Source organism: Cnephaeus nilssonii, assembly GCF_951640355.1.
Source record: "Cnephaeus nilssonii genome assembly, chromosome: 5".
NCBI classification, from domain to species: domain Eukaryota; kingdom Metazoa; phylum Chordata; class Mammalia; order Chiroptera; family Vespertilionidae; genus Cnephaeus; species Cnephaeus nilssonii.
The window spans coordinates 73,647,154-73,674,700 of NC_137076.1; the positions used below are offsets into that span (position 1 = coordinate 73,647,154).

Below are 27,547 nucleotides of genomic sequence, written 5' to 3' on the forward strand. Positions count from 1 at the left end.
GAGGGTACAGGCTGGGTTGAGGGACAACCCCCCGCCGTGCACGAATTTCGTGCACCGGGCTTCTAGTAGTATCCATAAAATAAAAACAAGTTATTAAACAAGGGTAATTGTGAAAAAGCATCACTTAAGATTTCAGAAATCAAGGATATGATGATTAAATTATGGAAATTTAAAGATAAGTAGCAAAATAGCAATTGGTCACAAATGGAGAATGAATTAATAAGCCAGAAGATCAAACTGGAAATGCAGAGTGGGAACAAAGGATAAAACAAATGTTTGGAGACATTATGGACAGATGCACAGTTCCAACATCTGGAGCAATAACATAAAGAGTTGTAGTTTTCAAAAATAAAAACAAACTAACAAATTTCCCACATCTGAAGACAAATGGGAATTTTCAGCTTGAGAGATTTCCAATTGCCAAGAAAGGAAAACAAAATAAAATAAAATTTAGACAATCCATGTAAAACTTCATGGCATCAACAAGGAAAAAAGATAAAACAGAAACAGCCCTAGCCAGTTTTTCTCAGTGGTTAGAGCGTCGGCTCTAGAACCGAAGGATCTCAGGTTTGATTCCAGTGAAAGGCACATACCTTGGTTGGAGGCGCCATCCCCGTCCCGGTCAGGGTGCCTTTGGGAGGCAACCAATCAACTTGTCTCTCTCACATTGATGTTTCTCTCTCTGTCTCCTCCCCCTCCCTTCCACCCTCTCAAAAAAAAAATCAATGGAAAAAAAATTTGTTAATCCTCTGGTGAGAATAAAAAATAAAAACAAATACAAAACAGAAACAAAGTAAAACACAATACTTAACAAAGGAACAAGAATCATAAGGAACCCAGACTTCTCATCCCCAATACCGAATGCCAGAAGACAATGCATTAACTTTTTCAAAGTGCTAAAGGAAAAAGACTTTAGACTGATTATTATATATATACAAATAAACAATTATTTTTAAGAGTTAATATAAAATAAAGCATTTTGAATATATAAGGACTTAAGTTCCAGAATCTTGCTGCTAGAAATACTTATTTCCTCAATAAAATAAATGAGTTCAGAAGTAATGAAATCCAACTAGTAGTATGGGAAAAATACAGGAATCCTACATAATAAAATGGTAATATACAAATTGACCGTACCTCCGCTATGCCCGCAATTGGGCCGGGAGGCCCAGGGGGGCGGGATTTGGGGTGGCCGGGGTAGCCAATTGGGCCGGTGGGAGGAGCGGGGGGCGGGGACTCGCAATCGGCCGCTACGCTGCTGAGCAGGGACCAAATGGGGCTGGCAGGATGCTGAGCTCGCATCGCCAGTGGCGGCGCGAGCTCAGTGTCTGCGCCATGGCTGTGCTGCAGCCCAGCGGGCCATGCTGCGGGAGTAAACGGGGCTCTGGGGCCGCGCGCACGCGCCCCTGCCGCGGCCGGCCGTGCGGCGGGAGTTAAAGGGCCCCTGGCACCACGCGCACACGCCCCCGCCCCGGCCAGCCGTGCAGCGGGAGTGAACGGGCCTTTGGGGCCCGGAGCTCAGCATCCGCACGGCAGGGGAGGAACCAGAAAAATGGATCTTTCCAGTTCCTGATGCTGACAGCCCTATGGGTGCCGGGGTCCTCCACCTGCAGCCCATCAGCCCCAGTCGCAGACTGAAGCCCCCTGCCAGCAGTCCAGACGGGACCAGTGTTGCGCCGCGGTGGTGGGTGTCAGCGGGCATGTTACAGACATCAAATCACTGCCACCGAGGCCAAGGCCCCCCCCCCCCCGCCCCCCGACACACACACTCGCAAGTAGTATGGTCCAAGGGGGTGACTCCTAAGGCAAGGCTCCCATGGCAGCTGATGCTCACCATGCCAGGTGAGGAAGCCAGACCTGAAAGCCCCGAGTACCCGAACTGCAGGGCGTCGTGGGCCAGGGCCCTGAGGAGGCCCCAGGACAAGCATCTTCCCAGAGGCTGTGCAGAAGGAGGGGAGGAACCTCTGGCTAGAGGTCGGGGTGAGGGATGCTGGCATCTTTGCAGGCCAAGACAGGACTGAGGGACACCCCTCCCCCTGCACCCCTGTGCACGAATTTTGTGCACCGGGCCTCTAGTTAATAAATAAAACCAGTAAAAATGTATTGGAAAATCAAAAGTAGCGAATATAAAAAATTAATCACAAGTTTAATGTGTTTACTCACAATCCAGAGTTAAAATTCCATCAACAGTAACATGAGAGATGGAGGAGAGGGAAGAAGATATGTTCTCTATTATAAATACTTAATTTACACAGTAAAGTACCAGTCAGAGAGTCCTGCCCAGATAATATTTGCTGGCATTTAATGAAACCTTAGAATCTTATCTTTAAAATCCTTTTTGGCTTTTCTATACTTTTTAAATCTTAAATCAAAAGTTGGTTACCAGCACCCCCAAAGGCTATTATTTGATGCTATTCTAAAAAACAACAACAACTCCTATATCTCATTCTTAATTTTTTAAAAGGATTTTTCACCTGGTCTCATCCATTTCTCATCTACATGTCATTTTTAAACCTTAGTAGTGCCACTCTCAAGCATCAGCAATGTGTGGGCCCTACAGGTGGCATTTATATTAAAGAGGCCATCCATGTCTTACCAGATAATAGCACAAATGAAGTGTGTACCTAGGCTTCCTTCCATCTCTTTACATTTCAATCAGGTGTTTGCCAAATGGACAATTTAAATGTCCTTCTAGAAGCTGCTTTTAAGAAAGATATGCAAAGAGCTCCCTTTCAGATAAAACAGTACACCATGATGCTATCATAGTATTTCTCCCTTCGTCACCATCAATAGGACAACCTTTTAACAAAGACATGATTTCAGATCATGCTAAGAAATGCCTCTATTGTGTCTGTTTCTAGTCAACAGAACTATAAAGAACTCTTAATATGTCTATGTTACAATTACAGTGCTTACTAAAACATTTAGTTTCATGAAATCAAACCAAAAATTCATTCTTCTCTGTCTTCCTGTTTTTGAAATGTATCTAGCAGGAAAGACAACTTGAGTAGCATAAAATTCAGATCTACATAAAGAGCCACTAAGAACAATATAATTTATTAAATTATACTGTATTTTTCCTAAAACCTAGCATGTCCTGATATATAGCAGTATGCGTTTTTCTGAGTTAATATGTTTGCTTTAAATGACAAGTATAACATATGATCTTAAATGGTTTCAAGCTAGCAATTGTTCACTTACTACTATTTTGAAAATAATTAAGAACAGTATTAAAATATTTTCATATAATTACTTCATGAGTATTTTCTCTATATTATTTTACTGCTTAAGAAGTATTACTCAGTTTTCATAAAATAATACAATTTAATAATTTTATTTGCTAACACCATACCAGTGAAAATTTATAATAAAAACATAGCTCAATATATCAACTATTTAAGGAAATGAGGCAATACAATAATACATTCAAGAGTACATTTAAGGGTATGATCTCAGAAAAGTACAGCAATAGCCATAACCAAATGATGATTCAGTCCTAAGACAGTACACTTCAAATGCATTGCATTTAAAGTCTATAGATTATTATGAAGGTATTTTTTCAAACCCTCTTAGAGGCAAATAAAGATTCCTTTAATTGAAAAACAAAATGGGCATGAGATTGGGCTTTTTAGATTGCTCTGTAGTTCTTATTTTTAAAGTTAAAAAAATAAAAGAGCACAATAAAGTTCACTTACAATTCAAAACAGAACTTAAATTTAATAATTAGATTAGTTCAATCTCAAAAGAAAATAACAATTACTTACTTTGGAGGCCCATGGCTGAAGACAATTGGCATAACAGCGAACAAGAAAAGCCATTTCCTGGGCTGGAAAGGGTAGTTTCCTTTTCAAACCAGAGCCACACTGATGAGTATGCTGACAAAATTCTATTAAGTTTCTTTTTACAAATCATACACCACTTGTAGTGTTATATATATAAAGGCAGCTTCTCCAAATCCCTTTCAAACTGAAATCAGCTTTCAGTAGCTTACAGTATTGTTCTAAAAACTGCAACAATTTTCATCAAAATGTTCACTTTAAACAAGCAAATCACAGTAAATCAAGATGTTTGTATTTCTGGCTCAGAACACACAGACATACACATGCTACCTCAGACACCTGGCACAGACATGCAGTGGTAACACAACAGATAATAATGTAACAATGAAAGCAAATAAGGCAACATGCACCAAATCTGGGTCCTGGATTCTGAGAAACCTTTTCTCTCTATAATACAGCTTTGTCTTTTCTTCAACTTATTTCATTCTGTAGAGCAAGCACTGCAGTGATTCTTCTGCATCAGAAGCAACCAGAACACTGTATCCTTAAAATGAAAGTTTCTTCTTTATATTCTTACCACCAGAGGTTAAAAAAGAAAAAAAAATCAACCGTTGAGCAAATGGTAGTTAGAAGACATATGCTCTAACAGGTTTGTCCTGTAGCATGCCTGAGAATCTTCAAAATTACAAATTTCTCTTTTCACATTCACTATTCACAGCTCTGCAGTACTGCTTCTTGTTCTAATGCATCACTAAGACAGAATTGTTGATCTAAGTCTGGCTTTCTGGTTGAAATTTATATATAATATGGTACAAAAACACTACATCTTTTGCTAAAGCAAGACTGTATGTTAGTGTCTTAATTCCTACTGTCCTTGCCTGTTTCACAGCAGCTCCCTAAGGAGAAGCTCCTATTGATTCTATGCTCTGCAGTAAGATGAAATATCTAATAAGAAGGAAAGAGAGTGGGAGGAGAATAGAGCTAAAAGGATGACATCACCTGTATAGAAAGCCTTCAGAAACTGCATTAGATCAATTGGTTACTGTATCTGCAGATGCAGCCCAAAGAGCAATTTATTTAAAAAAAACACACACACACTCTTCCGTTAGACATGTCAGCAAGCTAAATTCTATAAGTAAAAAAAAAAAAATCGGTTTAAGCACCTTTCTATTTCACAGTTTTAAAAATCCATTTTGGTTTTTAATTCTGTGTATTGATACATGGCTTATTTAAGAAGCCATATCCCCTAATATTATTATTCAAATTTAACATAGTATTATCTTCCCAAGGGAAAATAATTAGTTCTGGTAAGATACACTTGCAATGCAAATACATAAGGCAGCCTAGATCTCAGATGTCACACATGTATTTGTAATACTGCTAATTCAGGACTTTCTGCTTGCAAAACTTCCTATTTATCAAATAGCTGACTGAAAGGTAAAAGCTTCAGGACCACTCTAAATTAAAATTAAAAATATCTAAAACCGGTACTAAGATTTGTATGTAAACAGTACATTTAAATGGAAACAATAGAATTTCACTTTGTAAAGGAAAGCTGGAAAAAAAAAAATCACAGGCACCACAGTCCACTTGCAGCATGCACCAAATCCTCTGAGAAAGAATGATCTATGTAATATGGTACTTTCCTGCAGCCCGATGCTCAATTCCTAGAAAGAGACGGGAAGCCACTACAACTCAGAAGGAATCAGAGAAGAAAATGATAAACCCTGCCTCTAAATTGAGCTTGGGCTAGAAGGAAATCTCATTTTTTCTATAAAAATAACATTAAAAAACCTTTAATTTTGCCACACCCTCTCCAATCTGAAAACACAATTCCTCTAGTACCCACCCTTACTCTTCATGCTTCTGCTACAAGGCTACTCCCACAAAGAGTTTGCACTTACGGTTGTAATGGTGCCTCCCAATGGTCAAAGGAAGACATAGTTTCCAATGGTACAATACAGTTAGTACACCTCCAGGTAGCAAAATTATGAGAATAACAATCAATGAACATGTCAAAGTAATAGAACAATTTTGCTGTATTCACCTAACACTATTTTGGGGGGAAGAGGTTTGCAACATAAGAGGAGAAATTACTACCTGAGTATTACAAAGGACTCCACTGACTGCCATAGAAAAAAAAATCTTATTATTGGAGAAAATTTTTCAATAACCCCGCGCAAAGTGTGAGTCACTTTCCGAATAACACTATGACAATGTAAATTAGGCTGCTACTTACAAGACTAGAATTTACTTTGTAAAACTAAGTATTACTCTGAACAAAGATAAATTATAATTTAAAAATATGTGATCATTTTTAATTTAGGTTTCTATAAAACTTAAGACTTACTTGTTTTCTGCAAAACTTTAAAAGGAACACCCTAAATTTGCATTTATGCATAAAACTAAATATCATAAATACAAATAAGCATGACTCTGGTTTTCTAAAAGTAAAATAAACATGGAAAATATGTACAGGTTGATTTTCAAGCACCAATGAACATTTTCAACTTACCTAATTTAAATAAACTACAATGGGTTAGAATGTCATCAAAATATTAAACATTCAAAAATAAATTAACTACAATTTAATTTTGATAACTCATTATTTAAAATAGAAAAATGGTAAGTAGGCACTTTGTATGTAATGAAGCCAAACATTTCCTAAATTTCTAAAAGACTAGCATTTTGTACATAAACATTAGTAATATGACTCAAAAACATTTTCGGTTTCAGTGGCAGACAGTAATTATATTCATGTATAGTACCAATAGGATAAATTACAACCAAATCAAAAAGCAAAATCCTAATGGGCACCTTTGCCCTTTTTATAAATCATGTTGATAGCACACAAAGGAGGACCTCAAGCTGAGCTAGCTTTTCTTAGCTGCTTCAAAAACTGCTGCCCTCTTGGTGAAATGCAATCCACTAATGCCATATGTTAGAACTAGTAGTAAACACCAACTCAATAAAGGAACAACTCTTTTTCTTTAGTTTGGCCTGTGAGGAGGATGACATCATCCTTTTCCTTGGTCTACCTATCTGCCATTCTAGGGAATTATAAGGTGAATCTAGCATGCAAAATCTGCCTATGCAACAATACCATGAAATAAATAACAGGCTAAATTCTATGTTCAGCATATGAATCCACTACCACTATGATAATACACTCTCCACCATAATGTTTCTCCAGAAACAATGACTTAACCTCTTAATTACTGAAGGAAGAAATAAAATGTCTTTATAAGAGAATAGCCAGTAATTTATCAAACAACTAAAAATATATGATTAGGTGAATAAATGATTTTCACTCATCACTTTTAGAATTTTATCTTGACCTCATTTCATTATCTTACCAATTGAAATGAAGTAACTGCAGAGCACGCCCTCCCTGATCTACACACTGTCCAGGAATCATCACCACAGGATAACTATTTAAGAATATATTCTTCCTTCCCAGAAGAATATATTTCCCCTGCATATAAAATGCATGATGCACAGATACAATGATGAAATCTTTAGCTTTTAAAAGGTCTTTTACACTACTACAAAATAAAGCAATCAATGTATGTTGGCTTTGCAATGTTTCAAACCATTACAAAATATTTTTATAAAAACATAAACGCTATATAGTTAATAATTAAAATGTTAATGGAATAAATTATTTCTAAATAAAAATACAGAGCAAGACATTTGAAATCATACTGTATAGAAAGCCCAAAATGGGTTCTGATAGTTACTAAACAATAAATATTCCTTTTATTTCAATAAATAACCACAATGAAGAGAAAAAAAAGATCATCATGGAAAAGGTTATCAGAATATATATATTCTAGACATTATGAAAACCAAAACCCAACAATAATAAAAACCAAGTTTGTCATAATCTCAGACATAGTCACAGTTTTATTCACCAGCACAGTGAAATATAATCAAAATTTAGAGAAACCAAACCAAAGGGTGAGGAACAACAACAACAAAAATATGTACTTTTACAAAATAAAATAAGCAGGCTATTCATTTCTGCATTTTAGTTGTATTTGGTCTTTCAAGTATAAGCTGTTAAATGAACTGATTTATGTAATAAAAATACTTTAATCCTTTGGAAAATGAATGAAACTTTACAATATGTCAGAGGTAACATACAAGCTCTTATAAAGAATTACAGCAAGCTTTTCCACCCCTTCCGTCCCATCTCCCTTGGTTAACCTGAACATATGAATCTTTGTTGCTATCACAATATGGTTAACGCTAATTACGAGTGCCCCTCAGGAATCCTGCTTTTAAACTGCATCCTATCTATTCCTTGGCCTTTCTGAAGGAGGGAAGCCAGAGTACCAACACTCTCCCTCCTATTCTTCTGTAAAGAACAGTGCTGCAGCACACTGTCATCTCTGTGCACTAAATGATCAGCACCATGCTGTTGAAAACCCTGTCAAACCCACCAGCAGGACACATATGCACTATGAAATATGATCCATCCTTAGGGAGTTATCGAGGAAGAAAAAGCAAAAAGGGAGAGGGAAGCCTTCATCATCAACTAAGGTGATGTAAGCTTCTATAATTAGAATCAGTGAAACTGAAGGAACAATAAAAAGCACCACCATGCTCTATTTTCCCCAACACTGTGCGGTTGTTTCAAGCATTTTTCATTCACTCACATATACACATAAAAACAAGAATACACTATGCATATATAGTAATCAGTCATGCTACATACTATGTGCAAACCTAAAGTTTTAACATAGTGTATGATTTTCTTCAATAAATAAAAGCTGCCCAATAATTAAGACAGAGCTATACATAAATATGACTGGGAAAAGAAATCTCATTTTAAAAAATTAAACAACTGAAAACACTGTTTCCATTTGTAAATTCTGGATTATATTAGAGATTACCTTTACATCACTTCTCTAATTTTACATGCTGCATTTTCTAATACTATGGAAGCCAAATGCTGAACATAGCTTACTAAACAGATAACGAATCAAACTAAAAGGCAGTAACAATCAGCATTAATTTGTTTGCTATTTCTGAGTGGTTATTCCCCTTACAACTGGAATGCTCTTGCAAATCATTATCTTTGACCCCTGGTACACATTAGTATAAGAGTTGCTGTAAACAATCTTCAAAAGGGCCTTCTTTAGCAATTATTGTGTAAAGTATTTCAAGTATGATAAAAAATCTTCCTAATTCTGGTTCCCTGGGCACATCCATATGAATCAGTGTCACCTTTAAGGGATGACTGACCCAGACAACCATAGAGGCACATCCTGCCCTTCTCCTCCTAACACTCCTGAAGTTCACACAGAGTAAGTAAGACAATTTTAAATAATGACTACCTAGAAGTTAACCATATTTATGTAGAGTCTTAAAAATAATTTTCATATTCTTAACACAGTAACTTAACTTCTATGAATCAATTCTAAGGGAGAAAAAAAAAGTCAGTCATATACAGATTTATTCCTACGAGTTGTTTGTAATAGGAGAAAAGTAGGAAGGTGCAGGAGAATATCTTGTTATACTAACACAATATAATACTAATATTAAAAATAATGTTTAGGGAAAATTTTAATTGTATGAGAAACAGGAAGTCAGGATATATAACTAAATATTCAGCATTATCTAAATTAGGTAAAAGATCTGAATTAAGCACGATACGTTTCAAAAAATCATTAGCAATGCTAGCTATCTCTGGTTTTGAGGATTACAGCAAATTTATTTCCTTCCTAATATTCTTCTATGTTTTTACATTTCTACAATGAGCATTCTACTTCACAATTTAAAAAAATCTGCTGTAGGCAGGCATTTGTTCTACTTAGTTTGATTACAATCTCATCCCTTTGCTTATTCTCTGTCCATTTGAATTAGATACAAGAATCTCCTATCTACATTCTACGTATTTCCCAGAAGACAAATGAAAAGCAGAATTCTCCTAGGACAGCGGTCGGCAAACTCATTCGTCAACAGAGCAGCAAACCTCTTCTGTCGGAAGCACCATAATGAACACACCTGTCCAAGCACTCTGGGTTGTAAACACTAGCAGAGTGAGAGGAAGCGGCAGACTCTCAGAGCTGGGCTCCAAATTTCTCAGTAGCTGTCTATCTAGTCAGCACTCACTGTCTTATATACGAGTTAAACTTCCTTCCTTCAGAAGTGATAGAAGATTGTTTATTCACTCATTCTTTCATTCTACAATATTTACCAAACATTAAATAAAACTGAAAACAATCAAGATCCATCAAGTTCACAAATACAAAATAAAGTTCACAATGTTGACAGTTTCTTCATCAACCAGTGACTATAACTTACACATGCCAAATTGGAAATTCTGATAATAGATACAAACAGGAGTGTTTGTACCTCCTTCATTCTGACTTGAGTAACTGTTTAAATTATTTGTTCACTGGTGCTCTGCTACGGTCTGAATTCAAAATTCGTATGTTGAAATCCTAATCTCCAAAGTGACGGTGGGGCCTTTGGGAAGTGATTAGGTCACGAGGGCCCTGGGATTGGGATTAGTGACCTTATGAAAGTGACTCCAGAGAGCTCCCTAGCCCTCTTTTGCTATGTAGAAAAGAAGTTGTCAGTCTATATATAAGAAACAAAAACAAAAATCCAACTTACTATCTAGTTTAATTCCCACACATGATGCAGGGACTAAGGGTCTTACATATTCCTTAAAATAGCAAGTTAGTGCTTGAGAAAGAACCTGTATCATCTGATTTCTAGCTTAATGTCTATTCTATCACCTCAAACTGAGGCTCTGGCTCTTATTAACTTACCCATATTAAGGGTTTTACTTATCTGCAACTAGTTTCTTTGGAAGTCCAAATGGGTTGTCCTTAGACAAATGTTGGGACACGGCTATGATCTGAAGGTTTATATTCCACATGAAGTCCCATGTGGAAAAACTAATTCCCAAGGTGATGGTATTAGGAGGTGGGGGTCTTTGGAAGGTGATCTAGTCACGAGGAAGAAGCCTTCATAATTGGGATTAGTGCCCTTATAAAAGAAAACCCATAGCGCTCGCTCCCTAGGCCTTTCCACCATGTGAGGAGACAGGAAGAGGTCAGCAGTCTACAACCCAAAAGAGGGCCTTTATCAGAACTCAGCCATGTTGGCATCCTGATATTGGATTTCCAGCCTCCAGACCTGTGAGAAATTAATTTCTGTTGTTTACAAGTTCTTGAATCTGTGATATTTTGTTATAGCGGTCTGAACAGACTAAGACATTCTTTAGGAGGAGATTTCAATAATCACATGTTTGAAGCAAAGTCCTCTATTTTCCCATGAGCAGGTTGGGGGGTAGGATTGTATTTCTTATTAAGGAATGGCTTGATTAATAAGACACATAGAATCCATGAAAGCAAACACATTTTGCTAAAAACATTAAGATGTCACATCCATGGTCAAGTGAAGTATCTATCCATTATTCAGAGTACCAACATAAAGGTGGTTAAATGATCTGGTCCTAGTAACCAACTCTTAATTCAGCTAGATTGACAAATCTGTCTTAATATCTCTAAATATGCTCTGAATCCAAACAAAACATGGAGCACTGCAGGAGAGCAGGGAACATAAGGTGTAATCACAGAAGTAGCAAATGAGAAAGAGCTCCTTGCTGCATTAGTAATTTGTGAGTCTAAAATGAAACAGTAGATTCTAGAGTGTCATACCATGCCTACTACCTGCCATACTATCCCAGAACAATAAACTAGAGCAGTAATTTTCAACCTTCTCATCTCATGGCACACATAAACGAATTACTAAAATTCTGTGGCACACCAAAAAAAATATTTTTGTTGATTTGACAACAAAAAAAGAATATAATTTTGATTCATTCAGACTGAAAGGCTATTGTGTTAGCTGCTGTCATTTTTTAAAAATGACGATCTGAAGGAAAAGAGGTCAGGTCCCTAACTAAAAGATCAGGTATTGCATGTTTTAAAAATTCTTGCAGCACACCTGCTTAAGAACACTGAATTAGCCCTAGCCGGTTTGGCTCAGTAGATGGAGTGTTGGCCTGAGGATTGAGGATTGAAGGGTCTGGGTTCGATTCCAGTCAATTGCACATGCCCAGGTTTGGGGGCTTGATCCCCAGAAGGGGGCATGCTGGAGGCAGCCAATCAATGATTCTCTCTCATCATTGACGTCTCTCTCTCTCTCTCTCTCCCCCCACCACCTTTCTCTCTGAAATATATTTAAAAAAAAGAAAAAAAGAAAAGAACACTGAATTCAAGGCAAGAAAATATATAAAAAAGGGTGAGCAAAAAGAGCCCTCTAAATTTAAAACCATCACTCATGATGCTGCCATGGAAATCCCTCTTTCTAGGTGTCCCTTTGGGAAGAGTTGTCAGGGGCTATGATGGAGAAAGAAAGGAAGATGGCCAGTAGCTCATCCTGTGCCTGAGAATATAGAAACTACCACAGACAACAAGAAAAAGGTCTGATATAGTCTACTGAGAAAGTTGGAATATAGTTAAGAGAAGATAGCAAGAATATCAAGTATCCATACTATTTGTTATTCAAAAATAGAGAAGAAATAAAAATATTACAACAGCCCAAAAATAGCCATCCACTGTGAATGCCCTCTTGAACCATAAATATACTAGAGGCCCAGTGCATGAAATTTGTGCACGGGAGGGGGAGGTCCCCTCAGACCAGCCTGCACCCTCTCCAATCTGGGACCCCTTGGGGGATGTCCGACTGCCGGTTTAGGCCCAATCCCTGAGTTGGGCCTAAACCGGCAGTTAGACATCCCTCTCACAATCTTGGACTGCTGGCTCCTAATCGCTCACCTGCCTGCCTGCCTGGTCGCCCCTAACTGCCTCCCCCTGCCGACCTGATCTCCCCTCACTGCCTCTGCGTGCCGGCCTGATTGGCCCTAATTGCCCCCTCTGCTGGCCTGGTTGACCCCAACTGCCCCCCTCTGCTGGCCTGGTCACCCCCAACTGCCCTCCCCGCCAGCCTGGTCGCACCCAACTGCACCCCCACCACTGGCCTGGTCGCCCCCAACTGCCCCCGCTGCTGGCATGGTCACCCCTAACTGCCCCTCCCCCCCACCGGCCTGGTCGCCCCACGCAGCCTGCTGTTCAGTCGTTTGGTCATCCCTCACCAACCCCCTGCCAGCCTGGACGCCCCACGCAGCCTGCTTGTTCAGTCGTTTGGTCATCCCTCACCAACCCCCTGCCAGCCTGGATGCCCCACGCAGCCTGCTTGTTCAGTCGTTTGGTCATCCCTCACTAACCCCCCTGCCGGCCTGGTTGCCCCACGCAGCCTGCTTGTTCAGTCATTTGGTCATCCCTCACTAACACCCCTGCCAGCCTGGTTGCCCCACGCAGCCTGCTTGTTCAGTCATTTGGTCGTCCCTCACTAACACCCCTGCCAGCCTGGATGCCCCACGCAGCCTGCTTGTTCAGTCGTTTGGTCATCCCTCACTAACACCCCTGCCAGCCTGGTTGCCCCACGCAGCCTGCTTGTTCAGTCATTTGGTCGTCCCTCACTAACACCCCTGCCAGCCTGGTTGCCTCATGCAGCCTGCTTGTTCAGTCATTTGGTCATCCCTCACTAACCCCTTGCCAGCCTGGACGCCCCACGCAGCCTGCTTGTTCAGTCATTTTGTCGTCCCTCACTAACACCCCTGCCAGCCTGGTTGCCTCACGCAGCCTGCTTGTTCAGTCGTTTGGTCAACCCTCACTAACCCCCCTGCAGCCTGGTTGTAGGCAGCCATCTTGTGAAGGTCAATTTGCATATTATATAGGATGGGTCATATAATAGAGTTGCATCTTATTGGTCATACTACATAGTAAGGTTGCACCTGATTGGTTAATTCTTGGTACCAGAAATCCTTATACACAAGTATAGGCACCAGCTTTTTTAAAAAAAAGTCACTATGGAGCAAAAAGGGTAGTAATTACTACTACTATTTTTTTGTAACTCAATCAAAATCATACCTTTTTTTTTTTTATCAGATGGGCTAAAAATATATTTTTTGGTGTGCCACAGAATTTCAGTAATTAGTTTGTGTATGTTGTAAGATGAAAAAGGTTGAAAATCACTGTACTAGACTATTTCCACTCGCCTTAATTACCCATCCTAGTCATTGAATATCGCTTCCAATAACCTTTTTACTATTTCTAAATATCAAATACACTCTCCTCAAAGATCAAAGCTTTGAAATCACTGAGAAATTTGGAGACATTTAAATTTGTTGCAAGCTCAGATAGCAATACCCAAAGGAGTTTTAAAAATGTTATTACTGTAATAGAAGTGCTCTTTTTAACATTAAAAAAAATTCACATTAAAATTATGGTTCTGCTCTAGCTGATTTTGCTCAGTGGATAGAGCGTTGGCCTGTGGACTAAAGGGTCCTGGGTTCAATTCCCGTCAAAGGCACATGCCTGGGTTGCGGACTCGACCCCCAGTTAGAGGCATGCAGGAGGCAGATGATCAATGATTTTCTTACATCATTGATGTTTCTATCTCTTTCTCCTTATCCCTTCTTTTCTGAAATCAATAAAAATGTATTTAAAAAATTACATTATGGTTCTCGTCTTTACACAAAGCAATGTATGACAAAATTATGAAAATATTTTATAAGATTAGAAGAAATCATCATTTTCAATCATTCTAAACATTCAGTTAGAAAATATATGCAAAATCCTTAATATTTACAAAATCTTTGATGTATAGTTTATATACTAATAATTATGATAAAGAACACAACAGTAACAAAAGCTTCGGTACATCTTTATGCATTTTGACTTTCAACACTCTAGCAAGAAAAAGTTGATGAAGGTTTGCAAATGAGAAAAGAAACTGTAAAATTTCCACTGCTGTCTAAAAGAAGAAATGGCGATTCTTGATCTTTCTCTCTGAACTGCTGACAGAATAAAAAAAATAAAGAAGTCCATAAATAGCCATAAAATCAATTCTCTACTAGATGGTTAATTATCAAATGTTTAATTAATATTAAATAAGATTTTTTGCTACACCACATCTTTATTCAGACCAACTACCAATATGTAGGAATTGGCCAGATGCACAGGTTTTACGTAATTGGTTAAATTAATTATAAGCAAATGAAAATCACTTAATATTGCCATTTTCTACATTACCTGAAATATATCATTTAGAAAAAAACACACAAACCTATTACTCCAAGAAATACCACATGCAAGTAACATGACCAAAAATACTTCTCTAACCCAGTCTCATAGTTAATGTTTTATCTAAATTTGAATCAACTTAGTTCTCCCCCCGCCTCCCATGAAATGTCAAATTCCTGATGTACTTAGTAGGATGACTACCTAAAATTTGCTATATAAGCCTTCACATGCAAAAATGCCACTCTTTCTTTAAAGTAATAAATGGACAGAATTCCAAGCAGTGTGCTATTGGTCTTTCTGGTCCACTCAGGAAATCAGCATAGACAAGAGGACAACTTTCAGATACCAAAAAAACTTGGGAAGAGAACACACTAAAGTTGAGACTAGAATAAGCAAGCAATTAAAAACACACAAAAGCTATACAGTCCAACTCATATAATAAAAATAAACTAACAAAGTGGAGACAGACTCATGGATACAGAGAACAGACTGATGATGTTCAGAGAGGAAGGGGTTGGGGGCTAGGTGAGAAGGGTGAAGGGATTAAACAAAGAAAAAAAAGAAAGACTAGTGGACACATAGACACAGACAACAGTATGATGATTGCCAGAGGGAAGGGGGTGTTGGGAGAGGTAGAAGGTAAAGGAGGGAAAAATGGTGATGGAGACTCGACTCAGGGTGATAAATAATACAATATACAGATGATGTATTACAGAACTGTATACCTGAAGCCTGTATAATTTTATTAACCAACCAGAGGCCCGGTGCACAAAATTCACCGGGGGGGGGGGGGTTCCCCTCAGCCTGGCCTGCGCCCTCTTGCAGTCCGGGAGCCCTTGGAGGATGTCCAACTGACGGCTTAGGCCTGCTCCGCGTGGGGAGTGGGCCTAAGTCATCAGTCGGACATCCTTAGCACTGCTGCGGAGGCGGGAGAGGCTCCTGCCACCACCGCTGCCCTCGCCAGCTGTGAGCCCGGCTTCTGGCTGAGTGGCGCTCCCCCTGTGGGAGTGCACTGACCACCAGGGGCAGCTCCTGCGTTGAGCATGTGACCCCTGGTGGTCAGTGCGCATCATAGTGACCAGTCATTCCGCTGTTCGGTCAATTTACATATTAGCCTTTTATTATATAGGATGCCACCCCAATAAATTCAATTAAAAACACCATTATATACTCTAACTCATACAAGGAGAACAAAATAGCATAAATAAGAGATACTTCAATTTAGCAATCCTAGTCCTTGAAATTTTTTCTAAAGAAACCAAGATATGGGCAAATATAACCACATACATTTAGCACCTTATTTTTCTAAAAATATAGAAAAACTAGAGAAATTTAAATGACCTAATATCGGAACTGAATAAATAAATTATGGCAATTATTATAATGGAGTACCATGACATTATTAAGACAATGGTTACATAAATGGATTATGAGACTAATCAAGTTTTAATTTAGGCACATTTAAAACTGACAGATATTACTTGTGCAGTAAGGCAAAACTTAAAGTGTTAGCTTAAATTAATTAGTGATGGGGAAATTTATTATAAAAAATAAATTATTAAATAAGAAGAGTAGAAAATAAATTTTGTATGGTCTGAATGCAGTAAAAAAATTTTGGTACTATATCATGTTATTGTTTGTTGTCAGAAGTAGAATGTACTGGACCAGTAAAATTAGGCAAATGCAACTAAATCCTTAGAGCTGCCTTAAAGTTAACACTTATTCCAGTACAAATAACTTCCTCTATAAATAATCCTTTGTTCCTAACATTAAATAAGTAAATTTCTGTTTCTGATATCCAAAAGAACTAAACATACCCTCAGGAATTTTGCTGTGATCAATCTCTAGACTGCTTTTATATTTTGGGCGATCATGAGTCCTTTGAAAACTGATAAAATACACCTGGATTTATTCTTTAAATTATCCTTACTTCTTGATTCAACTACTTTTCCATCTAAAATGAAGTTATCTACAGTTACAAAAACTAAAGATTTCTGAAGAAACAGCTTATGTTCCTTCTGGTGTTACACAAATTAATATTTCATCTACTTTTTCAATATTTGCATGTGAAATATACCTTTAACACCACTTGCATATGTTTCTGCAATAACACACATTAAGTATATCTGTCTCACACATCAGGGCAGAATTTACTTTTTTTTTCTTTTGAATGCCTTATAGCATTATCAATGAGTCTATTGCCTGAGTTTCCAGGACTCTACTCTATATTCCAATCAGGCAATAAAAAGACAAGAAAATCCACAAATATGTCTAAAAAAATATAGTAAGATTATTTTTTACATATTTAAACGGAAAATAAAAACTAAAGCAAAAACAAAACTCTCACTGGTAGAGTATTTCTACCCAACTCAACAGAGCAGAAGTATTTTTAAAAATTACAGATATATTCACCAGCCCCAAACTTTTAATTGTAGAGCCCAAAGTGTTGATATTACCAAAAATATCTGTAAATTAAAGATACTGTATATGAAAATTAAGGAAGAGCCACAAAATATCCTTAAATATACTCACAGAAAGATAACTGTTAATGTCCACATCATCAGTAATGGTTTGGCGCTCTCCTTTATAGTTAATTTTCCGAAACCTTCGTCGAGACTGCCTGGCAGGAATTTCTCTTTGGAGTATATTATCTTCATTATCTTTGGAATTCTCTACCTGAAACACATGTTCACATTCTTGATTAAATATCCAATTTTTCCATATTACTGACAGTCTATGGAGTCTTAACAAACTCATAAGGAGGCTTCATTCACTTCTTGCAAGAAACTGCCTCAAGAAAATGGTCTGTATAATGCTCATGAGTTCAAAAAAGATTAAAGGTGACATCATTATAAATATCTGGAGACCACAGTTTCCTTCCAGGAAATAGTCTCTCTTGCTCACACAAACATACTCTAAGTAAAGTCATTTACCAGAAAAGAAGACTGTTAACTACACCTACACATTCAATAATTACAACTTCTTTGCCAGTCTAATTACAAGCTGCCTGATCATATACATATTTTATTTAGGGAACAATCAAGGATTTTATTTCAGTGAACTTATAAACACTAATGTATTATTGTTTGGTGTCCATCTTAATGTATGACAATAGCCAAGAGTGAGGCTGGCATCTTTTAAGGAAGAAGGAAAAATTAGTATGTATTGAAGGCATAAAATGGGCTGGTGTGCCTATACATTATACTATTTAGTTCACACAACAGCCCTGTAAGCAAGTATTGCTATCTCTAATTTATAGATGAACAAAGTAAAACCCAAAGAGATTAGTGACTTTCCAGTCTCAGAACAGTAATACTTACTAAAAGTGAGTTGGAATATAGGCCTATCTCTATAACTTATGCTACGGACACAAGACCACACTGCCTGTCTAATCACGGACTAAACCATACTTTTCAAAACTTACTTTTACAAATAATATATCCTAAAGCATACTTTATTATTAGCTTCGCATCCAATAAATAACAATTTGTTTCCACCTCCCCAACTACTTTTCCTAAAATGTTGTATCTTTTGCTAATATAAAAAATGTCCCAGTCACCCAAGTATGAAATTTCATCAACATTTCCAACTCTTATCTTCAGTTGCTTCTTAGAACTTGTCAATTCTTTTTATAAATCACTCTCACAATATGCTTTCTTTTAAGGAAGAAGGACTTGCCCTAACTGGTTTGGCTCAGTGAATAGAGCGTCGGCCTGTGGAATGAAGGGTCCCAGGTTCGATTCCGGTCAAGGGAACGTACCTTGGTTGCAGGCACATCCCCAGTAGGGGGTGTGCAGGAAGCAGCTGATCGATGTTTCTCTCTCATCCCTCTCCCTTCCTCTCTGTAAAAAATCAATAAAATATATATATTTTTAAAAAAGGACAGTTACTATGGTAGGCAGTTAGACAGACATGAGCAAACCAAGGACAATGGGCCAGGTATAGAAGGTCACCAGGGTGAAAAACCCCAGGTGCCTAGCAAGGGACAAAATTAAGAAAACAAGGATCTTGCCCCCAGGATAACTTTTCCTCCCCTAGCATATTGCTGGTCATGCAGTTTAAACCCCCTGACCTTCTATCCCCTGGCATGTTGCTAGTAATGTGGTAACCTCCTTCTTAGAGAAGGAACAAGGGGCCGAAGAGTAGCCTCCTGGAACTCCCAGGTGGCCCCTTGCATGACCACTCCCTTAAAACACTGACTCCTAGGCATAACTTCTAGACTTCAGTTGTGTTTCAGCTCCAAGCTCAGAAAAGCAGCAAAACAAGACAAGCCATGCCATGGCTGAGTCAGGACCAATTGCGCTGACTAATGAATGACCCCTTGCCCTGTCACCAACCAATCAGTAGAGACCACAACCCTGAAAGGACACACCTGGAAAGCTGATGAATATTCTATTAAGATCATCCCTTGGGACCTACTCTAAATCTCCATCCTTAAAAGCCCTTAGGACTGAGGACCCAGCATTCCTTCCCTCTCAGAGACACACCCTCACCTTTCCAGTCCTCTCCACTTCCTCCCAGGTCCTGTCTCCTAAACTCCCAGGGCCCTTTCTTTTGCCTTTGTAACTTGTTTCCTGAGCCCATTCCTTCAACAGCTCACTTATTCTACCTTGTGTCTTTGTAAATAAACTTTCTCTCATAGTTTGAGTCTTGGCTCTGAATTATTATTTAGCCAAAACTCAAGTATTGAGGTTGCTGAAGCAAGGTTCAGTCTGACTCTATTCTCACTGCCAACATTATTACTACTACTTATTCAAGTCTTAATCACTTTAGTCTTGAAATATAGTAATAGGTGATCCTGCTGCTTCTGACATGTTCCTCTCTAATTCCATCTGGCACCGTCAGATAAATCCCCTAGATAAATCATTATGTCAAGTCCTATTCAAAATGCTACAATGGACCTCCCTAAGGTCACCAAATAAAATTTATTATATTGGGTAGTCAAAGTTACATACACTCCATCCCCAAAATGTTTTTATCACTCTATCTTATGTGTGTAAGCCTGGAAAAAAACACTCTCTTAGCTCCTCCCCACCAAAAAAACCCCCCAAAAAACAAAAAACAAAACCTCTCACAGAAAAGCTCTAATGAGCTTTTATCTAAAATTTCCTGATGTTTTCTCAGAAAGAATTGATGTCTAAGCTGCTCTGTTTTAGCGTGAGAGTTCAAGAGTAAGTGGCCAAGTCAATGTGACTATTCATGGTCCTCATAGATAAGTAACTTATATTCTGCTAAGTAACTTATTTCATCAATTTGTATTATCCTACCCATTCTATTTTCACATGCTGAAACACTACCAATCATTTAAGACACATCATCCATACCACCAGAGACATTCCTTTCCTCAGACTATGACTCGTTTATTGAATGCACACAACCAGGATTTCTCATAAACAGAATATGCTCCCCACAGCCGTCAGACCTTTGCATATGCTGCTGTTACTTCTGCTTAAAAACCCATTCCTCCTTTGCCAGTATCTTGGCATCCTACACAAACTTCATGACCCAGTTCAGACAACTCCTCCTCTGTCCCAGGAAGGTGCTACTTCTATAGCACTAAGAATATTGACCATAATTATCAAAGCCTACCTCACAGGCTAACAAGCTCCCTAAGATAGGAACTGCGTTATAGTATATACTATATACTAGTCTCATGCACTGGTAGGGTCCAGCCGGTTGGGGAAAGGGCCACAGGCGGTTGACGGCCCCGCCCCCTGGTCGAACTCCCAGTCGAAGGGACAATTTGCATATTAGCCTTTTATTATATAGGATAATAATAACAACGATTGCTCCTAGCCTTTTGGCTCCAAAGTGACTTTTTAAAAACAGCAGGTGCCTATACTTGTATATAAGAATTGCTGGTACTAACAATTAACCAATCAGACACAACCTTATTATATGACATGACCAATAAGATGTAACTCTATTATATAACCTATATATTTATGGTTCAATACAAAGCACTGGTGTTAGCTCTTGTAAATTGTTTTCTTTTTTACAATCTAAGGGAAAAGAAGTTAGTGCCTTTGACTAAATAGTCAGGTACTGCATATTTTACAAATTCTTGTGGCACACCAGTTGAAAATCACTGCTCTATACCATTGCCAATGCCTGTTATTGTCTGCCTGTTTTCTTATTACCCTTTTACTATCTGTTGGGAAAGAGTCTTTCCTGTGCTTCTACACATTTTGCTAGGTGTGCCAAAAATATTAAATCCTAACTGCTTATTCACTTAACCATTTCTCAGAGTTGTGTTGCAGCAAGCAATCCTGAAGGATAAGGTAATGTTTCTGGTTGGATTAAGAGCAGGCTTGCCTACTATAACACCAGTACATTCCCCAAGCTCAGTGTTTCTTAGCTGCAATGCAAACCTACTATGTGTTTGGCATCCATGTGGGCCATCCAGCATTAACTCCATGAGACTTGGGGAACAAAGGGAACCTATACAAATATGCCAATCATTATTCTGTTTGTTACACCATGAGTCATAAAGTCTTTTGTTTCTGGCCCAAGTGTCTTGAGCCAGAAACCCATCTATCCTATCTAATAATAGAGTAACATGTAAATTACCATCACTCCGCTATGCCCATGATTGGGCGGCGGGAGGCTGGGGGGCGGGACTCGGGGTGGCCTATCCGGCCATTGAGAGGCACGGATCCACTGCCACTGAGGGGGGCTACCCTGCTGTTGAGAGGCGCAGGGGGCGGGACTCCCGCCCCCTGCGCCTCTCAACAGCCAGATCCGCGGCCGCTGAGGGGGCCTGCCATGGACACCCAGCTGCGCCTCTCAACGGCAGGGTAGCCAGGTGTCCGCGCCAGCCCCCCTCAGCGGCCGTTGAGAGGCGCAGGGGGTGGGAGTCCCGCCCCCTGCGCCTCTCAACAGCAGGGTAGCCCCCCTCAGCGGCCTCGGACCATCAAAAGTGGGGGAGCTGGGTGCCTGTCTGCTCTGGCACCAGGCCTTTCAGAAGCCTCCGCCGAGCCGGAGACTTCTGAAAGGCCTGGCGCACCAGTGGACAGGCACCCAGCTCCACCACGAAAAGCGAAAGCGTGTAGGGGACCCTACACGTGCATGATTCAATCATGCACTGGGCCTCTAGTATATATATAAATGGCTAATATGCTAACTGTCCCTCCCACCATCTGACTAGTTGCTATGATGCACACTGACCACCAGAGGGCAGACACTCAACGCAGGAGCTGCCAAGCTGCAGTGACTTAGCAGTGGTGGTTCTCAGGTGATGCACCCTGAAACCAGAGAGGAGGGAGCCCGATTCCTCTTCCACCTTCAGCTGTGGGTTATGTTGTTGCTGGGGCACTGTCCGCCTCGAATCTGGTTTACTGCACGCTTGCGTTTGCGTTCCACACCCTGTGCGACAGCAACTTTGCAGAGTGCCCTCTCGCACTCTGGGACCCCTTGGGGGATGTTGGAGAGCCGGTTTTGTCCCGATCCCTGCGGGCCAGGCTGAGGGACCCCACTTGCTGGAGGGACCCCACTCACTCCGCAGAGGCTGGGGAGAGACCACGGAGGGTTGGCTCCAGGGCATGTCCGGCCCATCTCACCCAGTCCTGCCCCACTGGCCACCTTCTAATTAATTTCCTTTCAATGTGCACGAATCTGTGCACCGGGTCACTAGTGAAATGATAGCTTGTAAATACAGGAAAATCAAATCCCAGACCTGATATTCTCTAATTTAGCAGCTTTTCCTGGTGTTTTAACTCTTTCACCTATTGATTATGCAATGCACAAAATAATCAATGAACATTCTTTTTTCCTATTTCACTCTTCCTTTTCCTCCCTTTTTTAGTTGTCTTATTTCTACTTTATCACAACATGTAACATATGTACAAGTCTTTCCCTCACATCCCTCCCTATCTTATTTTTAGTCGTAGCAGGTTTATATATTTTAAATGCTCATCATCACTTTTTTTGCTGAGGTTTTCCCATTTATTTCTTAGTTGGATAAAACATCCTCTAGTAGATTCCTTAAAAGTAGCTCTGCATTATTCCCTAAGTTCTTATATGCTGAAAGCTACTTTTCCATAACCTAGATATCTGAAAAGCTGTGGCTGGATACAAAATCATTGGGTCACATTTTGTTTTTGTTGTTGTTTTTTAAATGCTGCTCCATTGTTGCCTAGTTTTGGTTATGTCAGTGGATTTTAAAAATGTCTAAGCCAGTGTAATTCTTTTGCCTTTGGAAGTTATATAACATTTGGCCTAGAAATAATGAGGATTTTTTATCTTTGAAATCTAATAGTTTGAATTTCCACTATTTTCTCTAATACTTGTTTTCCAGCTTTGCAATATAACTACGTATAATATTGTATAAGTTTAAGATGATGTGATTTGACACTTTTATATATGCAAAACAATTACCATCATATACTTATTGACACTTTTATATATGCAAAACAATTACCATCATATACTTAGCTAACATCTCAATCATGACACATAATCACCATTTCATTTTTGTGGTGAGAATGTTTAAGATCTCTCTCAGTATCTTTCAAGAATATAATACAGTGTATCTAACACTTTTTACTTCATTCTTTGTATAATTTTATTCACTTGGTTCTTTCCCTGCCTTTCTTTCAATGTACCTTATTACTAGTAAATTTTCATTTGAATAGACTCTCCCTGGGGCACCTTGTAATTTATTTGTTTCTAATATAATTTTTTCTTTGTATTCCATTTCTTTATTAAGTTCATACTCTTTTCACTCCATTTTCTTTTGCCCACTTTCTTTGTGCGTATTTTTTAGATGAAATTATTTAGAACTCATAAAAATGCTTGGTTTTAAAATTTCTGATTTTACATGTTTTTTTAATATCCTCAAATGCTTGATTGAATATATGTTGTTCTGTCTGAAGTGTCATCACAGTTTTCACCTTTGTGGTTATTTTTCTGGGGTGAGGAGGAATTTCCCACAGTTGATATGTAATTAATATCATTTTCTCATATTTTTGTAACAGCTATATATGGATTTATTAATTTTCTCTTTTTACCTTTTTGTGGTACTAGGATGTTTTTATAAGATTCCTAGTTTAATAGGTTCCCTCCTTTGTCAAATATTTTGAAGTCCAGATATTTTAGGATACATTTTTCCTTTTGTTTTGCTGGTGGGAGGGGCAAAGACCTTGATTTTGTGTTCACTTTGTCTTGTAGAAACCTAAAACTTCCCCATGTACTTTTCTTCTTCAGCACTTCAATGCCAAAGAAAACTTGTTTCCTTTTATCTTTTGTCTTAACCCTGAGTTTATGCACTTAGAATACTTCTGCAAATTACTCATAATTTAAAATAACTTCCCTACTCACGCACACATACATTTAATTTTAAACTTAATGAGATAGTCTTTCTGGCAGTGCAGGTCAACTTGACATCCATTTGCAGCTTCCATCTTCTGTTTTCTGCAGTTCTGCTTAGTCAGCCTTTGCTCATCACAGAGCCTTGCTGAGAGTTAGGAGTAGAGATGGGAGTGTGAGAGATCACATGCTAGGAATTAGTGGTTTCTCTTTTATTTACAATTAGTTTCAAATTTGGGCATTCTCTGTCTTCAATTTATGCTACGAGCATTGTGTGTGTATAGATTTCTTTTACCCTTCTTACAGAGTTCTGCATTGTTTTAGGAGGAACTATTGAAAGACAGATAGTTAAGTTGTTACCATTTTCTCTACCTAGTAAAGTCAGATTTAAAAGTTAAAATAATGAACTAATAAACTTCTATAAAGCAATGCCAGTTAAAAGATCAATGATATTGTCATGGGGAAGGTCTTTCTAATAAGCATGACTTGCAAACCAAAGTCATAACATAAAAGGAAAAGAAGTAGAGCAAAATAAATAAATGACAAAAATTCATGTTAGATATAAAGTTAACAAATGATAAATTTATACCCTCTTATAAATAAAAAGAATCATTAACTTACTAATGTAAAGCTTGTAATGTAATGAACAAATAAATAATCCAAGTAGAAAAATGGGCCAGAGATATAAGTAATAAGAAAAAACAAGTCCCCAATAAAGCATATGAGAATATGCATAAGTTAAAACAAGGAGATTTCCATATAACGTGCTAGATTAAGATGACTAACATTTCAGATAATCAGGAGGGTGTTTGTAACAGGTACCAGTATTCCCAAATACCTGTGGAATTATTCAAATTTGTATAAATATATAGTACATAACAAAATCATGACAGTCCTTATCAAAATAGTACACATGTACTTATAAACATATTTACACTCAGACCAAGCATTTTTATGAGTTCTAAATAATTTCATCTAAAAAATACACAGATGTACCAAAGATCTGTTCTGGTTCAAAATGTTCAATACATTTTTCAAAATATATTATAATAGTGAAAAACTGAAGAAAAACAACAAGATTCATCAATATGATGAAATGACAATTAAATCCTTCAGAAATCTCAGAAATAAAAAGCTTGAAATTATTTTCTCCTATAACGCATAAAGCATTTTAAACCATACTGATCATCAATAAAATGTGGTCTTGGAATTAAAAATCACCAACCATAAATATATATACAAGTATACATAATGTAATTTTTTGGTGATTTTAAAAATTTTATGTGTATATCTGCATTTTTTTCCCCTAAAACATTTGAGTACAAACTGAATAGAGTACTTCTTGATCCCAAATATGTCAACGTATATTTCCAAAGAACAAAGATTTTGTCTTACAAAACCCCAGTACAATTATCAAAATCAGGAAATATGACTTAATAATCTAAGATCAACTGTACCAATACTTACACCTTTGCCCTGCCCTCCCTTCAATATTTAGTATAAAATCAAGCGTTGCATTTAATTGTGTCTCTTTTTCTCCTTTAATCTGGAACTGTTCCTTCATCTGTTTCTTGACATCGGGATAGTTTAAGAGTATAGACCAGTCAATTTGTAGAATGTCTTCAATTTGATTTGTCTTTTATTTCCTAATAATTAGATTCAGGTATGTATTTCTGGCAGGAATATATCAGATATGATTTTAGTCCTTCTCAGTAAATCATATCAGGAGTAGTATGATATCAGTTTGTATCTATGTTGATAGTGGTGGGGATGATTTTTGTTACAATGGTATCCTTTTCATTTCCCCATCAGAAACTTATTAATTTTTCCCTTTGTAAGTGGTCTGTGGAAAGAGAACTCTGAGACTATGTAAGTGTTCTGTTTCTAATTAAACATGAGCCACAATCATTCATTAATGATTTTCTAATTTAATCTTTTGTTCCATATTTATTAGTTGGCTTTGGACTATTAGGAAAACCTTTCCCTTTTCCTTCCTTCCTTCCTTCCTTCCTTCCTTCCTTCCTTCCTTCCTTCCTTCCTTCCTTCCTTCCTTCCTTCCTTCCTTCCTCCCTCCCTCCCTCCCTCCCTCCCTCCCTCCCTCCGATTCTCTTTCCTTCTTTTCTTTCCTTATCAGTAGAACTTACAAATTCCAGTATTATACATGGATGTACTATCAATTATTATGATTTTTTAATTTGCATTACACCAAATTGTCCCAGATTTGGTCAATGTAAGTCCCTTCAATCTTCAATCTGGCTGCTCTGTCCTTTTGCCTGGCCCCTCTAATTTTTGGAATAGTTCCTTACTTTATAGGGTGGGTGATGAAAATACTTGGTATTTTGATATAGAGGTAGGTTATAAGACATATGCATTTTAAAAATTTCAACAAAGTGTACAATTAAAATATATAAATAAGTGTATGTTAAGACTATAGCTAATAGTGCTTTCTACTATGTTGTGGGCAAGCAAGTCTTTTTTTTTTTAATTCTCACCCAAGGATATTTGTTTCCATTGAGAGAGTGGAAGGGAGGGAGGGAGGGAGAAGGGAGGGTGGAGGGAGAGAGAAATGTCGATGTGAGAGAGACACATCTATTGGTTGCCTTCCTCACATGTCCTAACTGTGGCCGGGGATCAAACCTGTAACCCAGCTATGTGCCCTTCACCAGAAATTGAACCAGCGACCCTTTGGTGCATGGGCCAATGCTCTAACCACTGAACCACCAACCAGGGCTGAACAAGCTATTCTTACACTGCCTTAAGTGTAAGTAAATATATTGAAAAACAAGTTTCTCACTGATAGAGAAAGAAGATATGAATAAGGAAAAACCAAAATAAACTCTGGGTTTTAAACAGATATATAGATTAGAAAACAAATATAGACATGTGTACACACATATATATATATGTAGTGTATACATACACTCAGACATTTTCTAGCTCTCTTCCCTGAGAGGCCCTAACAGCAATTAGTCACATAGAGCAATGAAAACAACTGGCAGTCAGATCTCAGTTTCTCTCCTTAGAGAAAAGGCTAACTCCAAGTTTGGGATGGGGAAAATATAAGTTTTCCCTTTAATTTCAAAAGAAAACTAATTTAATAATTACACTGAAATGTACACTTAAAAATGGTTAAGTTTGATAAATTTTATGTTAATTGTATTGTACCAAAATAAAACAATGTAAACACTACAGTAAAAGCACTACTCTTTCCCCCATTAAGTATGGGGGTAGGGGGGGTACATCAACTGATAAATAAATGAGAAAACCAGAAGTGCCTGAGGTAGTTTTATTGCCATGTTCCTCAATATATTTATTTTAAAAAGATAGTTCTGAGGCTATAATAAATATGCC

At 38.1% G+C, this 27,547-nt stretch overlaps 1 protein-coding gene across 5 annotated transcripts in view; it reads right to left on the reverse strand.

Moving 5' to 3' along the window:
* Positions 1-27,547, reverse strand: part of RAPGEF6 (Rap guanine nucleotide exchange factor 6) — a 181,531-nt gene that overhangs the window by 109,738 nt on the left and 44,246 nt on the right. For all 5 annotated transcript variants that reach the window (XM_079773202.1, XM_079773200.1, XM_079773198.1 and 2 more), the window contains exon 6: positions 17,423-17,566. In XM_079773202.1, coding sequence (XP_079629328.1) covers positions 17,423-17,566 — 144 coding nt within the window. The remainder of the gene's footprint in view (positions 1-17,422; positions 17,567-27,547) is intronic.